The 20273-nt window shown below is 40.3% G+C and overlaps 1 protein-coding gene across 1 annotated transcript in view; it reads left to right on the forward strand.

The window, feature by feature from the left end:
- The first annotated feature begins 3432 nt into the window (after window positions 1-3432).
- Window positions 3433-20273, forward strand: part of cdca2 (cell division cycle associated 2) — a 30849-nt gene continuing 14008 nt past the window's right edge. The window contains exons 1-7 of the mRNA XM_052040746.1: window positions 3433-3551; window positions 13125-13206; window positions 14885-14991; window positions 15579-15639; window positions 16492-16552; window positions 18064-18402; window positions 19060-19314. Coding sequence (XP_051896706.1) covers window positions 3529-3551; window positions 13125-13206; window positions 14885-14991; window positions 15579-15639; window positions 16492-16552; window positions 18064-18402; window positions 19060-19314 — 928 coding nt within the window. The 5' untranslated portion in view covers window positions 3433-3528. The remainder of the gene's footprint in view (window positions 3552-13124; window positions 13207-14884; window positions 14992-15578; window positions 15640-16491; window positions 16553-18063; window positions 18403-19059; window positions 19315-20273) is intronic.

Genomic DNA, 20273 nt, shown 5'->3' on the forward strand with positions numbered 1-20273 from the left:
CCTACAATTAAATGCAATTATGGCTGATCTGCCCCAGTTCCCCATGGCCCTCTATTCCTTGATCTTTTAAAATTTATCTACCTCCTTTTTAAATATCCAGTGATCTAGCCTCCACTACTTTCTGGGGTAGAGCATTCCAGAGATTCATTACCCTCTGCGAGAAGGAATTCTTAGGCACTGGTTCTAATCTTTCAGACTATTCCCTCAGCCCCAGAATTTTGCAGTTTTAAATGACTGTCCCCCTATCTTGCATCTCTGTCCCCTCATTTGATTCTCTTCCACTAGTGGAGACATCTCAACATCTAACCTAGTATGTGCCCTCAGGATTTTATATGTTTTGAGAACACCACCTTTCATTCTCTATAAACCCTAAAGAATTCAGATGCAACTTTTTTTAGCTGTTTGAGAAAGGATAAGCACCTCTTCCCAGGAATTAACCTTGTGAGTCTCTTCTGGACTGCCCCGTTTCTTAAATAAGCGGATCAAAACTGTGCATGATGCACTTCACCAACACCCTGTACAATTATAACAATACTTCACTATTTCTAAACTCCAACTCCTTGCAGTAAAGGCAATATGATATTTGCCTTAACAATTTGTTTTAAATGCCTGTTAATTTTTATGATTCATGCAGATCCCTCTGTACTCATTTGCAATCTCTCTCCATTTGGATAAACCTTCCTTTTGATTCTTCTGCCAAAGTGAATGACCTCACACTTCACATTGAACTCCCTTTGCCAAGTTTTTATCCACTCATGCTGCAAAGTATAAATACCCTTATCAGAGTTAGCCTCTTTTCATGCCGCGAGCAAACTTGCATACCTTACACTCTGCCCCCTTTTCCAAGTCATTGATATAATTTGAATAGGCACAGTAGCGATGAAACCTGGGACTGATCAGCCTTGATTTGCCATTTTATTTCCTCCAAATCAATTTAGCTGCCTTCCTAGTTTTTTGCCAGTCTTCTGATCTACCACTATCTTTTGCTACTTTGTATGCTCTAGTTTTTAAATATTTTCCTTGACCTGCTTTGTTGACAATGAATTGTTTATCCTTCTCATTGAGTTTGTCTTTCTAATTAGATGAGACTTTAAATCCAGTCTGAAACTAATCTCTCTCAGATTGGCACAATCATGTGCCATTGCAAAAATATTAAAATTTAATTGTTTGTTTCTGAATTAATAGGTAACCCACAAAAGATTTTGACGAGGTGCAAAGTGCTTTTTGGGTTTTCTGGGAAGGATGTAAAAGGCACAATAGAAATGCAAGTCTTTTCTCTTGCATTATGGGGTCCTGGCTGTGTGACAATTGTGAATTCACCCACATTGCCCACAGCACTGTGGTACAAGAGTTAGTTCTGCTGCCTCACAGCTCAGGGGACCCATGTTTGATCCTGACTTCAGGTGCTGCCTTTGTGGAGTTTGCACGCTCTGCCTATGATTGTGTGGGTTTCCCTTGGGTGGTCCAGTTTCCTCCTACATCCAAATGACATCCTAGTACATTAATGGAAAAGAAGTAAAACTGAAGATGTTGGAAATGTGAAGCAAAGATAGCAATTCTCTAAGAACTCAGCCAGTCAAGCAGCATCTATGGAACGAGAAACCATTTGAACACCCTTCATGAGAGGGCTCTCTTCCCCCGCCTTGATGACCTGCCCATCTCCTCTCCTCCTCCATCCTTTATTCCATGGTCCACTGCCCTCTCCTACCGGATTCCTCCTTCTTCAGCCTTTTGCCTCTTCTACCTATCACCTCAGTTTATTACATTTTCCCCCTCTCACCTGTCACCTTAACTCCCTATCACTTTCCTGCATCTGCTCCTCCCTCTCCCTCCCATAATTTTATTCTGGCTTCTGCCCTCTTCTCTTCCAGTCCTGATGAAGGGTCTTGGCCCGAAACGTCGACTGTTTATTTCCCTCCATGGATGCTGCCTAACCTGCTGAGTTCCTCCAGCACTCTGTGTGTTGCTCCAGATTCCAGCATCTGCAGAATTTCTTGTGTCTCCTTCATGAGAATGGAGTAGATCACACCTTGGTGAAGAAGCGAAAGATTCAAGGGGGACTTGGAGCAACCAACAATCTGCTGGAGGAACTCAGCGGGTCGAGCAGCATCTATGGGGAGGTGAGGAACTGCTGACATGTTGGGTCAAAGTGTTGCACCGGGACTGAGAGTAGAGAGGGAAAATAGGCTTTAGAGGAGGAGAGGTGAGGTGGTCCGGTAGGTGATTGGTGGACTGAGGAGGGGTGAAGTATGGGAGGCAGAAGATTGAAGTTGCCTCTGCCATCTTTAAGCATGTCAGCTGTGCTTCGTTATCCACCTTAAGGATAGTGCATGTGTTGTCTGCTACTGCTGAAGCTTCTAAGCAACTGTGGTGTTAGAAGCACAAGGAACTCAGATCCAAGCAGTGGGGCTGCACACCAGAGATGTTCAAGGAGCCGTGGTCAATGTGCTAAAGAAAGACGGAGACACAAGAGACTGCAGACACTGGAATCTGGAGCAACAAGCAGTCTGTTGGAGGAACTCAGCGGGTCGAGCGGCATCTGTGGGGAGGTAAGGAACTGTTGACATTTCGGGTCAAAGTGTTGCACCGGGACTGAGAGAGGGAAAAGAGACTGTAAAGAGGAGGAGGAGAGGTGAGACAGGGTCCGGTAGGTGATTAGTGGACTGAGGAGGGGTGAAGTATGGGAGGCAGAGGGTTGGAGTTACCTCTGTCTCGCAACTCCCCCCTCTTTATACTGGCCATTAATGACCACCTTCTCTCTGCACTCTGAGTCCGGATGCAGGGCTTTGACCCCGAAACGTCGACGATTCCTTCCCCCACCCCACAGACACTGCCCCACCCGCTGAGTTCCTCCAGCAGGTCGCTTGTTGCTTCAGATTCCCGCATCTGCAGTCTCTTTGGGGACTTGTGAGAGGAAATAAATTGCAGGGGTACAAGAGAAAAGAGAATTAAACCAGGGTCTTGGAACTGACACATTCACCCCGCTTCTCTCTCCACAGATGCTGCCCGACCTGCTGAGTGTTTCCAACGTTTCTTACCCCGTTTTTATTTCAGATTTCCAGCATCTGCAGGATTTGATTTTCATTTAATGGGATTGCTCTGCCGGGACGGGCTGAACGGCCGCCCTCTGCATTTCAGGGGAGTTTAAAACACGCCGTTAACAAGGTTGGAAACGCACCTCACCCGGAGCTGGCGAGACGAGCGCCGGCAGCGGCGCGCCTGCGCACCGAGTGGGGGGGGGTGAGCTGCGCCTGCGCGCCGGTCAGGGCCGGCGGGCGCCGCCGCGTTCAAACTCCGGCACGTGACCTGACCGCCAACCGCCGCTCCGTCCTCCGCCTCCACTCCGATTGGACGCAGCTGCCCCACGTGACCTTCGTGCCCTGTGGTGATTGGGTGGTTCTCCCAGCCGCGGGCTCTCGCCTAATTTTTAAAAAAATACATAAAATTACAGCAATCTGCAGATTGACAGGGTGTCTTACTTTTATTTTACATCGAGTAAGCCGGTGCAGAGACGGCGTGCGGTGAGGAATGGATGACCGACCGACCGACCGGTGGGTGTTTGTAGGTGAGCAACATCAAATGGCTGCCGTGAGGCCAGTGTCAAGGCTCAGCTTAGACCCTGTTCTCAGGGCCGCTCACTGTCAGGCGGCACTGAATTATATATAAGGTGGCGAATACATAAACATTCACTCAGCAGGGGTACATGCATAGGAAAGGTTCAGCTGCTTCCCTTCATGCGATATTTGAACCAACCTGCACAACCATAATCAGTATAGCAGCGCTATGACCACTTTGCGCTTAAATGGACTTTTTATTGTTTCTATTTCTGTATTTTTCTTGTAAAATTGTGTATAGTTTATGTTTTTCTTGTGAATGCTGTGGACTTATTGTTTCTATTCCTGTTCTTTCTTGTAAAATTGTGTATAGTTTATGTTTAATTTATGTTTTTTTTCCTTGTGAGTGCTGCTTATATGAGGCTGTGATGCTGCGGAAAGTAAGTTTTTAGTGCACCTGTGCATACATGTACTTGTGCATACGGCAATAAACTTGACTTTAACTTTAGAGGGATATGGGCCAAACGCGGGCGAGGACAAGAACACAGAAGCAAGGATGTACTGCTGAGGCTTTATAAGGCGTTGGTCAGACTGCATTTGGAATAATGTGAGCACTTTTGGGCCCCGTATCTAAGGAAAGATGTGCTGGCCCTGAAGAGGGTCCAGAGGAGGTTCACAAGAATGATTCCGGGAGTGAAAGGCTTAGCATATGAGGAGCGTTTAACGTCTCTGGGCCTGTACTTGATAGTCCTTGGAAAGATGTGGGGGAGGATCTCATTGAAACCTTTTGAATACTGAAAGGCTTGGATAGAGTCGACGTGGAGAGGATGTTTCCATTAGCTGGAGAGTCTAGGATCTGAAGGCACAGTCTCAGAATAAAGGGATATCTCTTTAAAACTGAGGAGGAGGAATTTCTTCAGCCAGAAGGTGGTAAATCTGTGGAGCAATAAAGGACTGCAAATGCTGGAATCTAGATGAAAAACATGATGATGCTGGAGGAACTCAGCAGGCCAGGTAGCATCCGTGGAGAAAAGCAGGCAGTCAATGTTTCGGGTCAGGACTCTTCTTCAGCCCTCTTGTGGCAACAAATTCCATAGGTTTACCATGGGGAAATGCAGGCAGTTGAGGCCAATTCATTGGGCATGTTTAAGGCAGAGAATGATAGGTTCTTGATTGGTAAAGAGGTTATGGGAGAAAGGGGTTGAAAAAATCAGCCATGTTTTAATCGTGGGGCAGACTTGATAGGTCAAATGGCCTAATTCTGCTCCTATATCTTAGGGTCTCAATGGGACTAGCTTGATGGGCATCTTGGTCAGCATGGATGAGTTGGGTCAAAGGGTCTGTTTCTGTGCTGTATGATTTTTATTTCCCCTATTACTGGCACACTGGCTGCAGTGTATACAGTCTACAAAATGCACTGCAGTTACTTGCTGGGGATACTCCCATTGCACATGAGGCCCTGCCTCAAGAAGGTGGCATTTATCATCAAGGATTCACCTGCCATCTGGGTCATGCCCACTTCTCACTGCTACCAGGAGATACAGAAGCCTGAAGTCCCACACCAGCAGGTTCAGGAACGGCTACTTTCCTACAACCATCAGGTTCTTGAACCGACCTGCACAACCCTAACCCTACTTGAATAACGGACCACTACAGACCACCTCTTCACTACCATGGACTTGTCTCTGATTGTGTTTTTTATTTTGCACTAATGTCTTGTTTGGAGTGTCTTTTTTTCCTTTACAGTCATGTATAATTTATGCCTGTGATGCTGCTGCAAGCAAGTTTTTCTTTGTACCTGTACTTGTGCATATGACAATAAACTTGACTCGACTTGACCTCCCACGCCCACATCCTCTAGCACCAAATAGAAGGGCAGCAGGTGGATGTGGACTTTCACCACCTTTGGTTCCCTGCCAAGGCACATGCTACCCTAACTTGGAAGTATATTGGTGTTCCTTCTTCATTGTTGCCTCTATTAAATCCTGGAACTTCCCTTCCCGACTCTACTGTGGGAGCACCTTCATCAGAAGGACTGAAATGATGCAAGAAGGTCATTTGTGTTGCTAGTGATAGCAAGATCAATAAAATTAGCATTAAAGCTGGGTGCAGCCAACGCAAAGGCTCGGTGGGGAAGGACTACAGTTTAGGGTTCTGCCATGGGTCAGGCGAGAAAGCCCCTGAATATTGTAAATACGGGGCTGGGTAGCCCCCAGGGAGCCACTCGTGTGGCATCGGTGCTGTTTTTTATATGAAGAGGTGACACTAATGAATGATCTGTACAAGAATGTAAAGGCTTGCACTGTTTTATAATTGTATATAGTTTGTCTTTTATTATGAATAAAGTTTATGTAGGAATAAATTTTTTTTTAAAAAATTGGCCCAACTAGTCCATGAGCAACTAAACCTATATCTCCAAATCTTTACTCCCTCTTTAAATGCATCTGAACCATTTGTCCCATTCACTCCTTCACAGTAGTGCATTCCACATTCTCACCAATATTTGGGTAAAAATAGCTTCTGAATTCTGTATTGGATTTCTTGGTGAGCATCTTGCATTGATGACCTCTGGTTGTGCTTTCCCCCACTGGTGGGAATATATGGAGGGATCATTGGTCAGGGTGTCGAATACAAAAATCAGGAGCCACGTTGCAACTGTCTAAAACTTTGGTGTAGTTCTGGTTGCCGCATTACAGGAAGGATGTGGAGGCTTTGGTGCATGTGCAGGAGGGTGGCTTAGAGAGTATTAGCTATAAGAAGAGTTTGGACAAACTTGGATTGTTTTCTCTGGAGCGTCGGAAGCTGAGGGGCAACCTGATACAAGTATATAAGATTATGAGAGCCATAGGTATGGTGGATAATCAGAGTCTTTTTTTCCTGGAGAGGAAATGTCAAATACTAGAGGGCAAAGCTTTAAGGAAAGAGTGGGAAAGTTTAAAGGAGATCTACAAGGCAAGTTTTTTTTTACACAGAAAACTGTAGGTGCTTGGGGTGTACTTCCAGGGGAAGTGGTGGAAACAAATATGATAGAATGTTTAGGAGGTACTTAGACAGGCACAGGAACAGAAAGGGTATGGAGGGATTATAGACCATGTGTAGGTAGGTGTGCAGTTTAAATTGGCCTCGTGGTTGGCACAGACATCATGGACCAAAGGGCCTGTGCTGTTCTATGTTCTCTCAGGAGACTGTGGATGCAGGTGCCAGTCCAGGGACATGAGCCCAGAAGTCCACGCTGACCATCTAGTGCTATTACTGAGGAAAGGCTGCATCGTTAGCAATGCATTTGTCAGTTGTGTTTGTTCTTTTGGTCGAAAATGATCCCATTAAGTTATTTGTAAAGGAGCAGGGGAGTTATGCTGACTATATTTATTGGATCCCTGACATTATTATAACTGATTATCTGGACATTGGCATACTTTAGGAGATTGCTGTGTGCAAATTTATTGTTACATTTTCTCAGTAATACTAGCATGTGTGTTCCAGAAGTAACTCATTGGCTGTAAATGTTTTGGGATGTCCTGAACGGAAGTTGAAAGATGGTTTTATACAAATTTCTTTTATGTTAAAGGTGATGGGGAAGAACTGCATCAAGTTAATAATAATTGGTGTATGTATGTAGTATTAATGGAGGGCCATAGGCCTTCAACAATAATTTTGTTTCTGCACAGATGTTCCCTTAGCTGTTGTGCCTTTCTAGAACTTTCAGTGTTTTCTGTTTTATTTTGGATTTCCAACATCTGCTATGTTTTGTTTTATTGTTTATATGGTGTCTTTAACATGGCAAACCATCTCTGAGGACTTCACAAGAGCATTATCAAACAAAATTTGAAACCAGGTCTCTCTTCCAAGTGGCACACAATTTATGCAGAGCAAGATCTCAAAATATTATCAGATTATGATCCTCTATCCATTTTAATGGTGTTGGTTGAAGGATAAATATTCAGATAAGGCATTTATTTATTCGTCACACGTACATCGAAACACACAGTGAAATGCATCTTTTTGCATTACTGAGAATGTGCTGGGGACAGCCCGCAAGTGTCACCACTCTTCCGGTGCCAACGTAGCATGTCATAGAACCATGGTTTAGCAGCCCTCAACTACTCCATACTTTACTAATGTTGTGTTCAGTTTTGTCTTTCTGACTTTGGAGTGGGTCTCCAAGCTAATATCTTCTAATTCCAAGGTGAGAGATTTGCTAAGGCACTGCTGACGTTACAATGGTAGAATGTTAGTAATTGAATAAGGTTTAGTGTTTTGGATATGTGACTATTGTTAGTGCTGGATGTTCGTTGAAATGTTAGCTAATATTTGCAGTTTGCTGCAAAGAGTACCTGTTTTAACATGCACTGCTATTGCCAATTACTATTGCTGCTGCTATTTTTGGGGAAAGAAGTCTTTTGTTTGCTTGTTTAAAGATTTTGAAGGTAAATATGGCTCATAATAGGGAGTTTCGTTGGTCTGAAAATATAGTAGAGACAAGTCTTCTCCTGACTTGAAATCATTGATTGTAAGGTTTGTAATTTTTAATTATTTTTAAAAAGTTTGATGTTTTTGTGTTACAAAAACAGAATTAGCAGTTTTACTGTGAGAAGTGTGATTCACACATGGATTAGTGCAAATTTGTAACTGTTAATTATCCACTATCATGTAGCACAGAAGGTGATGGATTGCCAACCCCTTGAAGTATACTATTTAATTTCAATCTTCTATTTCCTCAGCCCTGCAAACTTTAATAATAAGGTGTAGTTCTATTCCCTTTTAGAAAGTTAACAATGAATTTGCTTTGAGTACATTTTGAGGCATGTGCATTCCAGATCATAATAAAAGCCTTGACAGCCTCCAGACATGTGCTGATAAGGGGGGAGTAATATTTGAATGTGTGAGTGCCAAGCAATGACCATCTCTAACTAGTGAATGCCTAACTGCCTGTTCTTGACATTTAACAGCCAAGTTCCTCACCAACAACAGCTTGGAAGTCACAGAAACTTAACAGGATCAGCCACATAAGCACTTGCTACGAGTAGGTCAAAGGCTGGGTATCTTGCAGTGGGTGACATCCCAAACCCTTGCCACCATCTACAAAGTACAAATTAGGAATAAGATAAGAGAAATAACAGCAAGAGTGGGCTGTACAACTTTTGCAATGTGATTAAATATTCTGCACTTATTTGGATGAATGTAGCTCCAAAAGCACTTGAAGTTTAGTACCATCACGGTCAAAGCAGTCTGATTGAATGACTCCCCAACTACCAGCTTACAGTAAATCTTCGATAACCTGGCATGCTTGGGACTTTGGTTATGCTGGACACGTAGATTCTCTGGACTATTGGATGTTATTCCTGTTAATGCTACAACACACTTGAAATTTACTTATTTTTAGATGTTACAATAATTATCCAGTGAACGAATGAATTTCAAGGGAGGAGTGAGGCATCACCTGTCAGCCACCTACCAAACCATTAGGATTTCTGAATAGCCTGGTAGCAATAATTAGACTTTTAGTGAAGTTACTCTGCCACCTGTACACCAGGGATGCAATGTATGCATTTTAGCTCTTTAGAAAGCTGCGACCTTTAAGCTTACCTGGTTCTTAGTACCTTAAGGAACTAGGTCAGATAGTCATCTTTTGCAATAATGTTTATACATGGTTTAGCTTTCAGTTGAAAGTTAGTTACCACAGTAGCATGTTGTACATGTGTTTTCTTGAAGTTCCACAGTTTATGCACGTTTACTTGATGCTCCACAGTACAGTCCAGCAAGAAACCAACACCCTATATTGACGTTTGGAAACATTGGGTCTGGTGCCGATTTCATTCTGATTAACTTTGTAACATTGCATAGGAGAGCAGATGTCACCTTTGATAATATTATTGAAGTATTATGGAACCATTTTAATCCAACACTGTGTGCAAGCTTGCAGATGCAGCATTGGTGTTGTTTTCCTCCTCAGGAGGAAAACAGGTCATGTGGATGAAAAGGGCAACTTTGATGGAATACCAACAGGCTACATGGACTCTGAGCACTCTGCATTCTACTTATACAGAGGATTACAGTCCAAGGACATCCCAGAGGCAGAATCTTATCAATTGATTAACTTTTTATTCATTTTTTGAGATTTGGGAATTGCTGGCTCGGCCACCATTTATTGCCTATTCCTAGTTGCCCATGAGAAGTTGGTGGTGAGATGCCTGTCTTGAACTGTTGCAGTCCTTCTGGTGAATGCGCTCGTTGGGCAGAGTTCCAGGATTTAGATCCAGCGATGATGAAGGACTGATGATATATTTCCAAATCAGAATGGTGCGTGGCTTGCAGTTCCCGTTTTTGCTGCTACCCTTGCCCATCTTTGTGGTAGAGGTTGTGGATTTCAGGAGGGGTGTTGGTGGAGATGTTAGAAGGAATTGGAGATTGGGAGGTGCTATTCAGGAGCTTAGGCAATTGAATGGAGTGCACATGTGGAGGGAATAAATGTTTAGGGTTGTTGATAGAGTGTCAATCAAGTGGCCTGCTTTGTCCTGGATGGTGTCAAGCAGCTTGAGGTTTGTGGGAGCTGCACTCATCCTGGCCAATGGAGAATATTTCATCATGCTCCTTATTTGTGCCATGTAAATGCTAGAAAGGCTTTGGGATGTCAAGTGGTGAGTTACTTGCCACAGAACACCCAGCCTTTGCTTTCCATTGTAGCCACACTATTTATCATGTTGGTCTGAGTTTCTAATCAGTGGTGATCCCCAGGATGTTGATGGTGGGTGACTCGGTAAGGATAATGTCATTGAACATCAAGGGTAGGTGCTTGGACTCTGCTTTAGGGATGGTTATTGCCAGGCAATTCTGAGGCATGAATGTTTCTTAACACTTATCAGTCCGTGCCTGAATGTCATCCAGATCTTGCTGCATGTCAGCATGGACAATGTGCAGTTGCAAATTGAATGTGAATATTGTACAATCATCACTGAACATACCCAATTCTGACCATATGATGGAAGGAGGTCTGATGAAACAGCTTAAAGATGGATAAGCCCAGGACATCGCTTTGAGAAACGTTTGCACTAGTGATATCTAGGGCTGGGGTGGTTGCCCTCCAACAACAATAACGGTCTTCCTTTGTGCAAGATTATGATACCGCAATGTAGTGTTTTCCCCTTGATGCTCATTTTACTAAGTTCCTTGATGTCACGTTATAAAAAATGCTGGTTTAATGTCAAGGGCAGTCACCTTTGCCTCGCCTCTGCATGTCACGTGGGGTCTACGTGGTGTAGTAGCTAGTGATTCTGATTAGGCTCGATCTGGGCATTAGTGAGCTGGTTTTTGTGAAGTAAGTACTACTTGATACTGATGTTGATGATGCCTTTTATCACTTTGATGATTGGAGTAGATGCCAGTGTTGTAGATCCCCTGAATTTGATTGACAGAATACTGAATAGCATTTGTGACTATAAACCTCCAAATCTACTTCTGATAATGGATGGTAAAAAGGGAAGACTTGGGATTCTGTCATCATCCTGTTTGGAGAAGTAGCAGAAGGGAGGCTTTGAAAGGGGATAGATCTGAAAATTCGGGAGAAGCTTGATGTTTCACAGCACCTGAAGGGTGAACACATCCCTTTTTAAAGGCAGGTCAGTTGTAATTCAGATAAAATTTTGAAACTGAAAATCCGGGTTCAAAAACTAGAACCATATCAGTTGGACTCAAAGGAAGGAAATGGTTGTCAGAATTGGGTTAAGAATCTGAGCAAGATAGTTTGCAGAGAAGCAGAAGGAGTTCAAAGATGCTAAAGTAGCTTTTGCAAGGGAAGCCACCTTAACTGTTAGCTTGATTGCTGACTGGTGCAAATCACCTAAAAGAAGAAGAAGCAGTGTCAAACCTGAATTAATAAGTTGTTGAAAGTAGGAAGGAATAGTCAGTTTTGATTTAAAGCACTGAAACTGTCATAAGTGAATTAAAGTAAACAGAAATATCGAGATTGAGAATTTGCAAAGTAGCATTTCAGTAAGTGAAAGTCATCTCTTAGAAATCACAGAAACCAAGGTTGATAAATTAAGTCTACGCAAACGAAGAAAACTTTCACTCCATGGCCAAACTACAATGTCATTGAAGCTGGAAGTTTAACAAAGATGGGTTACTGAGCTTCAGGAAATGCTGGAACAATTACCAGCTGAACTAAGAGAAAGATGAGTTTCCAACAATGTTGTTTGTTCAAGGAACAAATTAATGCTTCACAGCAGCAACTTAAAAGAAGCCCACCGATTATGAAATACTTTGAAAGAGAGGGACCAGCACAAGAAGACTCGAGCTGAACTAATAAGTGGAAGGAAACTGATAGAGCACCTAATAGAAAAATCAAACCAGGGATAGGATTATAGAACATTATTTATCTACACTGAAACTAAAGCATGAAGAAAGTTGGTGACAAAGGTGATGAAATTGAGAGAAGGGGAATGAGGGGATTGAAGTGAATGTGGACTATGAATCCTGTCATTAATATCATTCCCATACATGTTTAATCAGTGCTGCTTGGGAGATACCAGATTGAGAAGACAGTCCAAAGAAGAAGCAACTAGGTTAATAGTTTTGTTTTTCATTACAGGGTCAGTGTGAGTCTGCTGATTTAATAATTGAATTAGCAATAGTTAGAAAAATTTAAACCCCTGTATATGATCTTTGTTAATTACTGCAAGTTATACTCTCAAAAGGTTGTGATTAAATTTTTCCACATTGTAATCATCAGCTCTCAAAATAAGTCCTCAATTAAATATATTTATTTAAGTCTTATAATTATCACATAATGCTTCATTTATAGTGAATTATTTTGAAGTTCTAGGAGTGTTGCATAAATTTAGACATAACTTTCTGCATTATTTTTGCACAGGAAGACCCTGCTACCATAGTTTTAAGTTTATGTCCAGTTTCTGAATTCTGTTTTCCTTTTTACTACCTCCATGTGCTTGTGTATGGAATGATCCTTCTGGCACACAAACAAAAGCTTTACACCTTTTCTCGATACATGCAATAATGATAAGCCTATTCCAATTCCAGTTTTGTTTTGCTGCTGATTGAGAAAGGAATGTTGACCAAAAAAATGATAATTTAAATTCTTGGAAAGGTTATTTTACAGCATTTCCTACTTTATTTCATTTTTCCAGTATCTGCAGTTTTTTGACTTTTGAATGGGTAATTTTAAGCTCCAATATTAGGGACGTGGTTTAAAATGTTATTGGAAGAATTTTCACCTTTGTATTATACAGAGACTAAATTTGGAAGCACAATGTTAATGACACCTGCTGTGTTTTTCTGAATTGAAGTAAACAAGATACAGGAATGCCTTTTTATTGAGTTTCCAGTGATGTCAGATCCAGTGAATAATTACCTAATTTACCAGCCATTTTTGAATTTTTGTCACATTGGCTTGTGTTTTTTCTCCTCCCATGTGCAGATAGAGTTTCAGCATTGAACACTGCAGTTAGCAATGAAAGTCAGTGAAGATGTTGATTTTTGGTGAAATTTTGCACATTCGATGTATTGCGTGCTGTGGTGAATATCCTTTCTCATCTGACTTTTTTTATTTTTAAGGAACTCAAAATATGATGCAGTTACCAAGGACCTTGACCTGGCAGGAGAATATTGTCAATTAGAAATGTACAAGAACAATAAAGTAAGTTTTGCTGCGGCTATGATTGGGATGCTTACACTAACATCTACGAGATAATTGTAGAGCAAGAGCCTGAATTGAATGGAAGAATGCTTGTATGATCCTGGTGCTGATTTTTATATAGATTGGTTCAGTTTATATTTTACTGCTTTATTCATTTATATAATTAATACAAAAGATCATTGTTAAATATAACACTTTTCAACTAAAACAAAATTGAAAGGATTCTGCTTGCACTTGTTTTCCAGATATTGCAAGATGGAAAGCTAGGTGTGGGTGAATCTGTGTTGTTGTCACATCGACGTTAACTCGCAAGGATGACAGTGTAGTTATGTAAAATAGTTGTATGTGTATTATATAAGCGCATGTTTCAGCCTGTATGTTATATGAAACCTTTCAAATTTCTCCAGTCATTGACAGCCTTCTACTCTCAGCCATTTCGATGTTAGCTCAAAATGAGCACATTTGACATCATTCTAATTTTTAAAGAATAGTTGAAGTAGGATAGTAATTAAAATGAACAGTATTGAACATGTTGAATTCTTAGTGGTGATCTGAATATTTCAAACTTCCATAAGTGTTTAATTCTTTGTATTTTACTCGTCATGCAGTCACTTACTTTGTATGGAAGGCTGAATCCTTGGTGGAGTTAGGGAAGAGGCAGTCCCATTATAATAAACTTGTGTATAAGGATTTGTTACGTAAGAGCCGAGAGGCTAGAATGAAAATTATTGGATCTTTTAAAGATGGTTTCCACGCTCCACATATCAAAATTATACACCATTTCCTTTGGTTGGAATCTAAGAAGAGGGATTATTATTTCAAAGTCATCATAATGTAGTAAGGATAGCGGCTGGAATTTTTTTTGTGTGGACTGATGTTAGGTTGTCTGTAATTTGCTACAGGGAATAGTTGATGGAGGATTATTAAGATAAAATATTGATAAATATTGAAGCAATGGAAGATTTGGGGAGAGGACAAAGTGGATTTGGTTGCTCCTTGCCTTGGAGCTTATAATGATGGAATAGGAAAATGCTTTTTGTGCTATAAATGTCTTGTGATAAAATTATGTGTGATTCTTTTGATGTCCATTGTATATAGGGGTGGTGTGTAATTTCACGAGCCAGTTAACTTTGTTAAACTTGTTCACCAAATTATTTTATGTATATTATGATATTTAAATAATCCAGTTTAAGAACAGTTAATTAGACAAATAGTGCAGCTCTTGTATAGGCTGGTTGACAGAGTTCAGCAAATCATATACAATTTAAATAGTGCCCTATTCTGCCAGTTTACATTCATTTAGCATGTGGTTTGAGGTGTGTGCTATCCTTTGGTGGGAGTAGAAGGCCCTTTATTCCCCAGGCCAGTTTCGAAGAATAAAATTAGATCTCACTGAGAGGATGGTGAACTTGTGAAAATTCCTACTGCAGAAGGTTATGGAGGGTAACTCACTGAAGGAGATGGTCATGTAGATTTCATCACACGGGGCATTTAGGGGTATGGCGAGAGAGCAGGAAAATTAAATTGGTGCTATTACTTTAGTTTATATTTTCTTTGAGATATTAGGTACACTGGGCGAAACAACAATATATGACAAATGATTACTTGGTTTGTTAAATAATGGTGAAATTGATATTAAATTCACTTTTTCACAAGCAATATTTTAACCTTTTTCCAGGTAATTTCAAAACATCGAAGTAGTGCTCCACCTTTGTTGAATGGAAACTCCATATGCGATGTTAACATGATGAAAAAATATATTACAGTTTTTAATGAATCTGACAGGTAATGATTTTACATGATGTATCTTTTCATAATTAATATTGGTTCTTGATTGTGTTTAGTGATGCAAATAACAGGTAAAGTTTAGTATAAATGAAATCATTACCCATTGAGATGCCTATGCTGTTCCAATTGAGTAACTCTTCAGTTTATTCTTGGCTTCATCAAGTAACTGAAGTCAGCTGGTGCCATAAAATAAGACCTCTTGTCTTGGGTGTGGAGGGCAGGAACCAAATAGGTCGCCCCAGAAACCCTGTGTATGGATTGTGGATGTTAAGATCTGCTTTGAGGTTGAACAAAGAGTCAAAACCTGTTTCTTGATCATTAAAAAGAAAATCAACTGTAGATTAGGCAGTTTATTATTCTGTTCTCCTTCATCCAAAGTCAAGGCCCACGTTGTTTTCAATGAAGCTGCTAATTGTCAGGAAAATTGCTAGGATAGCTAAGGATTAAGGACAACCAACCTGTTGGGTCTACCTGAAGAAGTGAAAAGTTGACAAATTCAGCAGAAATATTGGAACTTTTATTTTAGAATTAAGGCTAGTTATTTAATTATACAAGTATATATTTTTGTGTAATTTGCAATGCAGGTTTGAGGACCAAGATTTGGAAAACTTAACTTTGGGATCTGCCAGAAATGTAGCAGAACAGGTATGTCATTTTTATTTTTAAAAATATATTTTGGATTTTGAAGGTTGAGTCGTTACTGAAATGTTGAGCCTGTGGATAACTGCAACACTGCCATGGTACTGAGAAATACAGGCCATAAGGTTTGTAGTTCCACCTGGTATATGCTGAGCGTGATGCTCCCTGCTTGGTCAGCAAATGGTATGTTATGATTTTTAGAGTATCCCCTATCGAGGGGAAAATAAATTGGCCATTTATCACTATCCACTTGTGTACTCTTAAATACATTGTACATTGGTGCAGTGATGGGGGGTTGGTGGCTTGAATTAGGACAAGTTTGGGCTTACCTACTATTGTCCAACCTGGTGATGGTGACAAGAAATGTTCATCAGGAATTTGCATTAGAACTCCCTAAGAATGAATATCAATTTAAAGGTATTCAAAATATATGATGTTTAGAGGTAAGTGACAGTCTCCTTACAACAGTGGCGTGTAAATAATTTACTGGTATGGCCAGATACCATACAAATTATTTCTGAGGACCACTCATGTAAAATGTTTTGTTTTACATGCATTGACCTTTTTAGTCATGTATATGAGAACAAATGCTAGTGTTTATTAATTGCCTTGTTTCTGTTCAGAATGGGCTGAATGGCCTCCTGTACTGTAATAAGTACGTAAATAATTACTGGAACATTCAGTTTCTCCACATTGAATTGTTTCTTGCACCCTTGTAACTTTTAGTTGCAAACACATGAGAACATGAACTGATTGTTAAACACAATGGTGATGATATTTGTATCCTCCTGAGCTGTTTGGTTGTAGAAGTTGTTTTGGAGTACATTTTTAACTGAATTGTTATTTTTACTTTTAAAGGATTTTGAATTGCAACAATCTCTTCCATCAAAGGAAAGAAGAGCAAGGAGGAATGTACCTGGTAGGGACATAAGAATCCAAGTTAGGAGTAAGCATGCAGCACTTAGATCCTGTCTTTCAATGTCATGGCTTATGATGCATCTGAAGTCCACAATGTCCCCAAATCCTCCTTCATTAATGTATGAGAAATTTAATATTCTCACTCTTAATTAAACATATTCAACAACTGGGCATCCAATGCCCCCTTAGGAATAGAATTCCAAAGATTTACAGCCCTCTGTATAAACAAATTTCTCATCAGTCCCAAGAGGCTGACTCCTTAGACTCTCTCCCTAGTTCTCAGGAATAGTGCCAGTGGAATCAGCACAAAGTGATCATAGAAATGAGCTACTGACAGCACTGTTGTGCTGGGAGGTTGGTGCGAACCCCTGTCTCCCTGGTGCTGCAGAATGCTGTGCCAGCAACTGGTTGAAGGCTTGGCCCTCTGCTGGTGCTCCTGCAGCAATGAAACGATTTAAATGATCTCATCTCTCCCACGGCTTAGTGGGGAATAAGCCATTGGAAGCAACATGCAGAGGCTGCCTGTGAGGGCTGGTATTTTTCAGGGTGAGGCAGCAATTCCTACTCCATGCACTGATAGAATGTCCAAATCCTACATTCTTTCTCATCATCCCCTGTTGGAAATGATGGAAGCTGCTGTATCCCCCTCTTTGTTTGACTGTATACCTCTCCCCAGCCTGGAGGTCTATATATGGTAATGAGTTCAATGGCCATCAACCACTGATGTTTTTATTACCATAAAGAAATATCCACACTGGGAGTGAGAGAGAGAGGGAGACAGCTGCTTCCACCACATTCAATAGCAGTTAATGAGAGAAACCATAGGATCCAGATGATTTATCAACCCTTGGAGCATCTGCTGCTAGTTCCCAGCAAAGGCCCTATCCTTGCCATACTGGCCAGGGTGTCACCTGAAGTCCCCATCTCAGTGCTGAACAACTACAGCAACTGCACAGACCAATATTATCCTTCTGCACATTTCCTTAGAGGTTTCCTTTCTCCATGTCAAGCTCTGTGGTGATGAAATTACTATTTTAATGCTGTGGGAATGGCAGTGGAGGGCAAAAGTTTGCACGATACCACTTGGCTTGAAATATCTTTTTTTAAAGTACAGGTGTTTGGGGAGTGTGGGAATGGATTTAACCATCTCTTGAGTGTTTGTTCTCCAGGACCAAGAGTGTTACAACAAAACAGTGCACTGTAGGGTACCAGTGCATCCTCTTCAGGGTAGAAAGTTCAGAACTGCAGATAGTTCTCCAAATGTCATTTCACCAAAGCTATGTACTATTTCAACAAGACTTCTTGTGTAAAGAAAATCCAGCTTCTTAATATTCTCAACACATTAAAAAAAACTTGCATTTATGCAATGCCTTGACATTATAAAATGCAATGAATTGCTTTGAAATTTAGTTGCAGTCAAGTGGTCAGAAGTGTTGAAATAACTATTCAATTAATTTTTGTTTGCAATTGCTGTTAGTAATGTAAAGAAATTATTTTCCTTCTGATTAACAGGCAAAAGGAAATCAAGAGCTGGGACTTTATGTGAAATAAAATTATCATCAGTTGAAAATCTAGATCAAACAACTGAGCAGCTTTCTTCTAGACAGCCGTTACTTGCAAATAATAGGTACACTCCTATGAAAACTTTAGATGAAAGGAAAACATTGCAACTCAACAATCTAGTGAACTCTCAGCTTGGAGCACAGCAAATGTCCGTCTGTCAAGAAGCACCCTTTGAAACAACAGATATGGATGTGCCAGTTACAGCACCTTTAGGATTGGATTTGCATTCTAAAGACCTAACACCAAATGATCCATTTCCTTGTAAACCTGTTACTTGGGAGAATGAAGGTAATGCGTAAGACTAAGTGCATTTTCAATATGAGCAGGGTTTTGCATGTACCCTGATAATATGATGATGAGCACCAAGAACACAGCTGAAAGATGAAATACCCTCATGAAAGGAACTTCCAACAATTGGGAATGTTGGTGGGATAGAGTGACATTGTAAAACAGTGATGAAAATTCCAGAAAATAAATTGGATGAAACACCATTATCTATATATCTTTCCTTACACCTGGAACTTGTTGATTCAATTCCATGGGCATCAGTAGTCTCTAATACTTTACCCAAGTATCCACTGCTAATATACTAAGCATGGATTTGAACAGGTTTTGTTACAGGAGTTCTTGCTGACTCTGAACTAGTCTTTACCAAACATGCACTTTTTGCAGAAGTTAGACTAGTATTTAGCAGCATGACCTCTGAATGTTTTTATTTCTCTCTCTCCTTCTTCCCTAACTCAGTGGTATGGTGGTCACTTTTTATTATGCGCATCTGCAGTTTGATTGAGGTTGTGACCAAACCTTTGAACAAAGCTCCCCAACTTCTGTTTTGTAAGCTGCTTAATATATTATGTTGCTTTTACCTAGACAGGGTTTTTCAAGTTGTTCACACTATCTGTACTGCTTTATTCTGCATGGCTGACTTTATATTTTCTTCTGTAGTATCCATAGCACAAACAATTGGTAGAGATGGTGAGGCTTGGACTTCCTTTCCAACAACACCTGGTGATCGTGCTATTACCAGCAAGATTGATTCTGAAAATACTGCCAATAGATATCAGGATGACTTGATGAATGTGACCAAGGAGCAATCCAACTCCTGTGTAACAAAAACACCTTCTCCTCTATTGGATATTTCAGTGAATGCTGCAAACCACTGGGAAATGACAGAAGAAATGTTTAGCCTGAATTCAGCAGGTACTGTAATACTGAGCTAAAGTGAGGTAAAAAATTCAGATCTTGTTGGATGTGCTGTTCTGGGATGGTAGTAGGGTCATTTGCACTGCAAGCTTTCCCTGTTCTAAATTTCACCTGGGCTAGGATGTTCAATCAATATTGATAAGAAATAATTGAAAGCATTTTTTTTAACCATATAGGACATTGTACACTGCAGCATCACAGGACTTGTTATCCTGACAGATAAACACTAAGGATAAAGAAATCTTTAATGTCCCTTGCATCCCACCCTGATGCTCCATGCTTAAGATCAGTCTAAGTTTACTAGACATCTGAGGTCTCCAAGTAAAATATTCACCATATTGCCACACATCATCCAATTTGGTTTAATTCTGAGTTTATTTTTTTCACCCTTAATTAGATACCCATATGCAACTGAGTGAATTAACCCCTTCTTGTCAAACTCTTGAAGGTTGACACAAAATGACAATAATGTTCTTAAAATTAAACATGAAATGTAAATAAATGTTAGATTGGGGGAGGGTTACCTGCATACTCAATAACAGGTATTTCAAGACTGTTAGTTAACAGAATGCAAGCCGTTGTTGCAAAGGCAGTTTGTGTTTCTGCAATTAAGCATGAAATTTGATTGCAAAGAATCAAATTGTTATCAACATCAGTGCCTTATGACAGGACTATAGGAGTAATTTTGATAACCTCACAAAGGAAAAACTAGAAAACTGTTTTGATAATGTTGGAGAAATCTCTAATATTGAAGAAGTCACTTATACCTAAAGGTTCTCTACTCTTAATATTTGCAATTATTGTTTGACAGTTGTGTTTAAAAAAATTGAGAAATTATTTTATTTTAATGGTGGTTTTTAACTGGTTTTAATGTCAGCATGAGTGTTTTGTTTCAGAAAGTAGTCATCCATCCAAGAAATCTGAGAGCATTAGAATATTTCTAAGATGAATCTAAG

Source organism: Pristis pectinata, chromosome 29 (genome assembly GCF_009764475.1).
Source record: "Pristis pectinata isolate sPriPec2 chromosome 29, sPriPec2.1.pri, whole genome shotgun sequence".
Lineage (NCBI taxonomy): Eukaryota > Metazoa > Chordata > Chondrichthyes > Rhinopristiformes > Pristidae > Pristis > Pristis pectinata.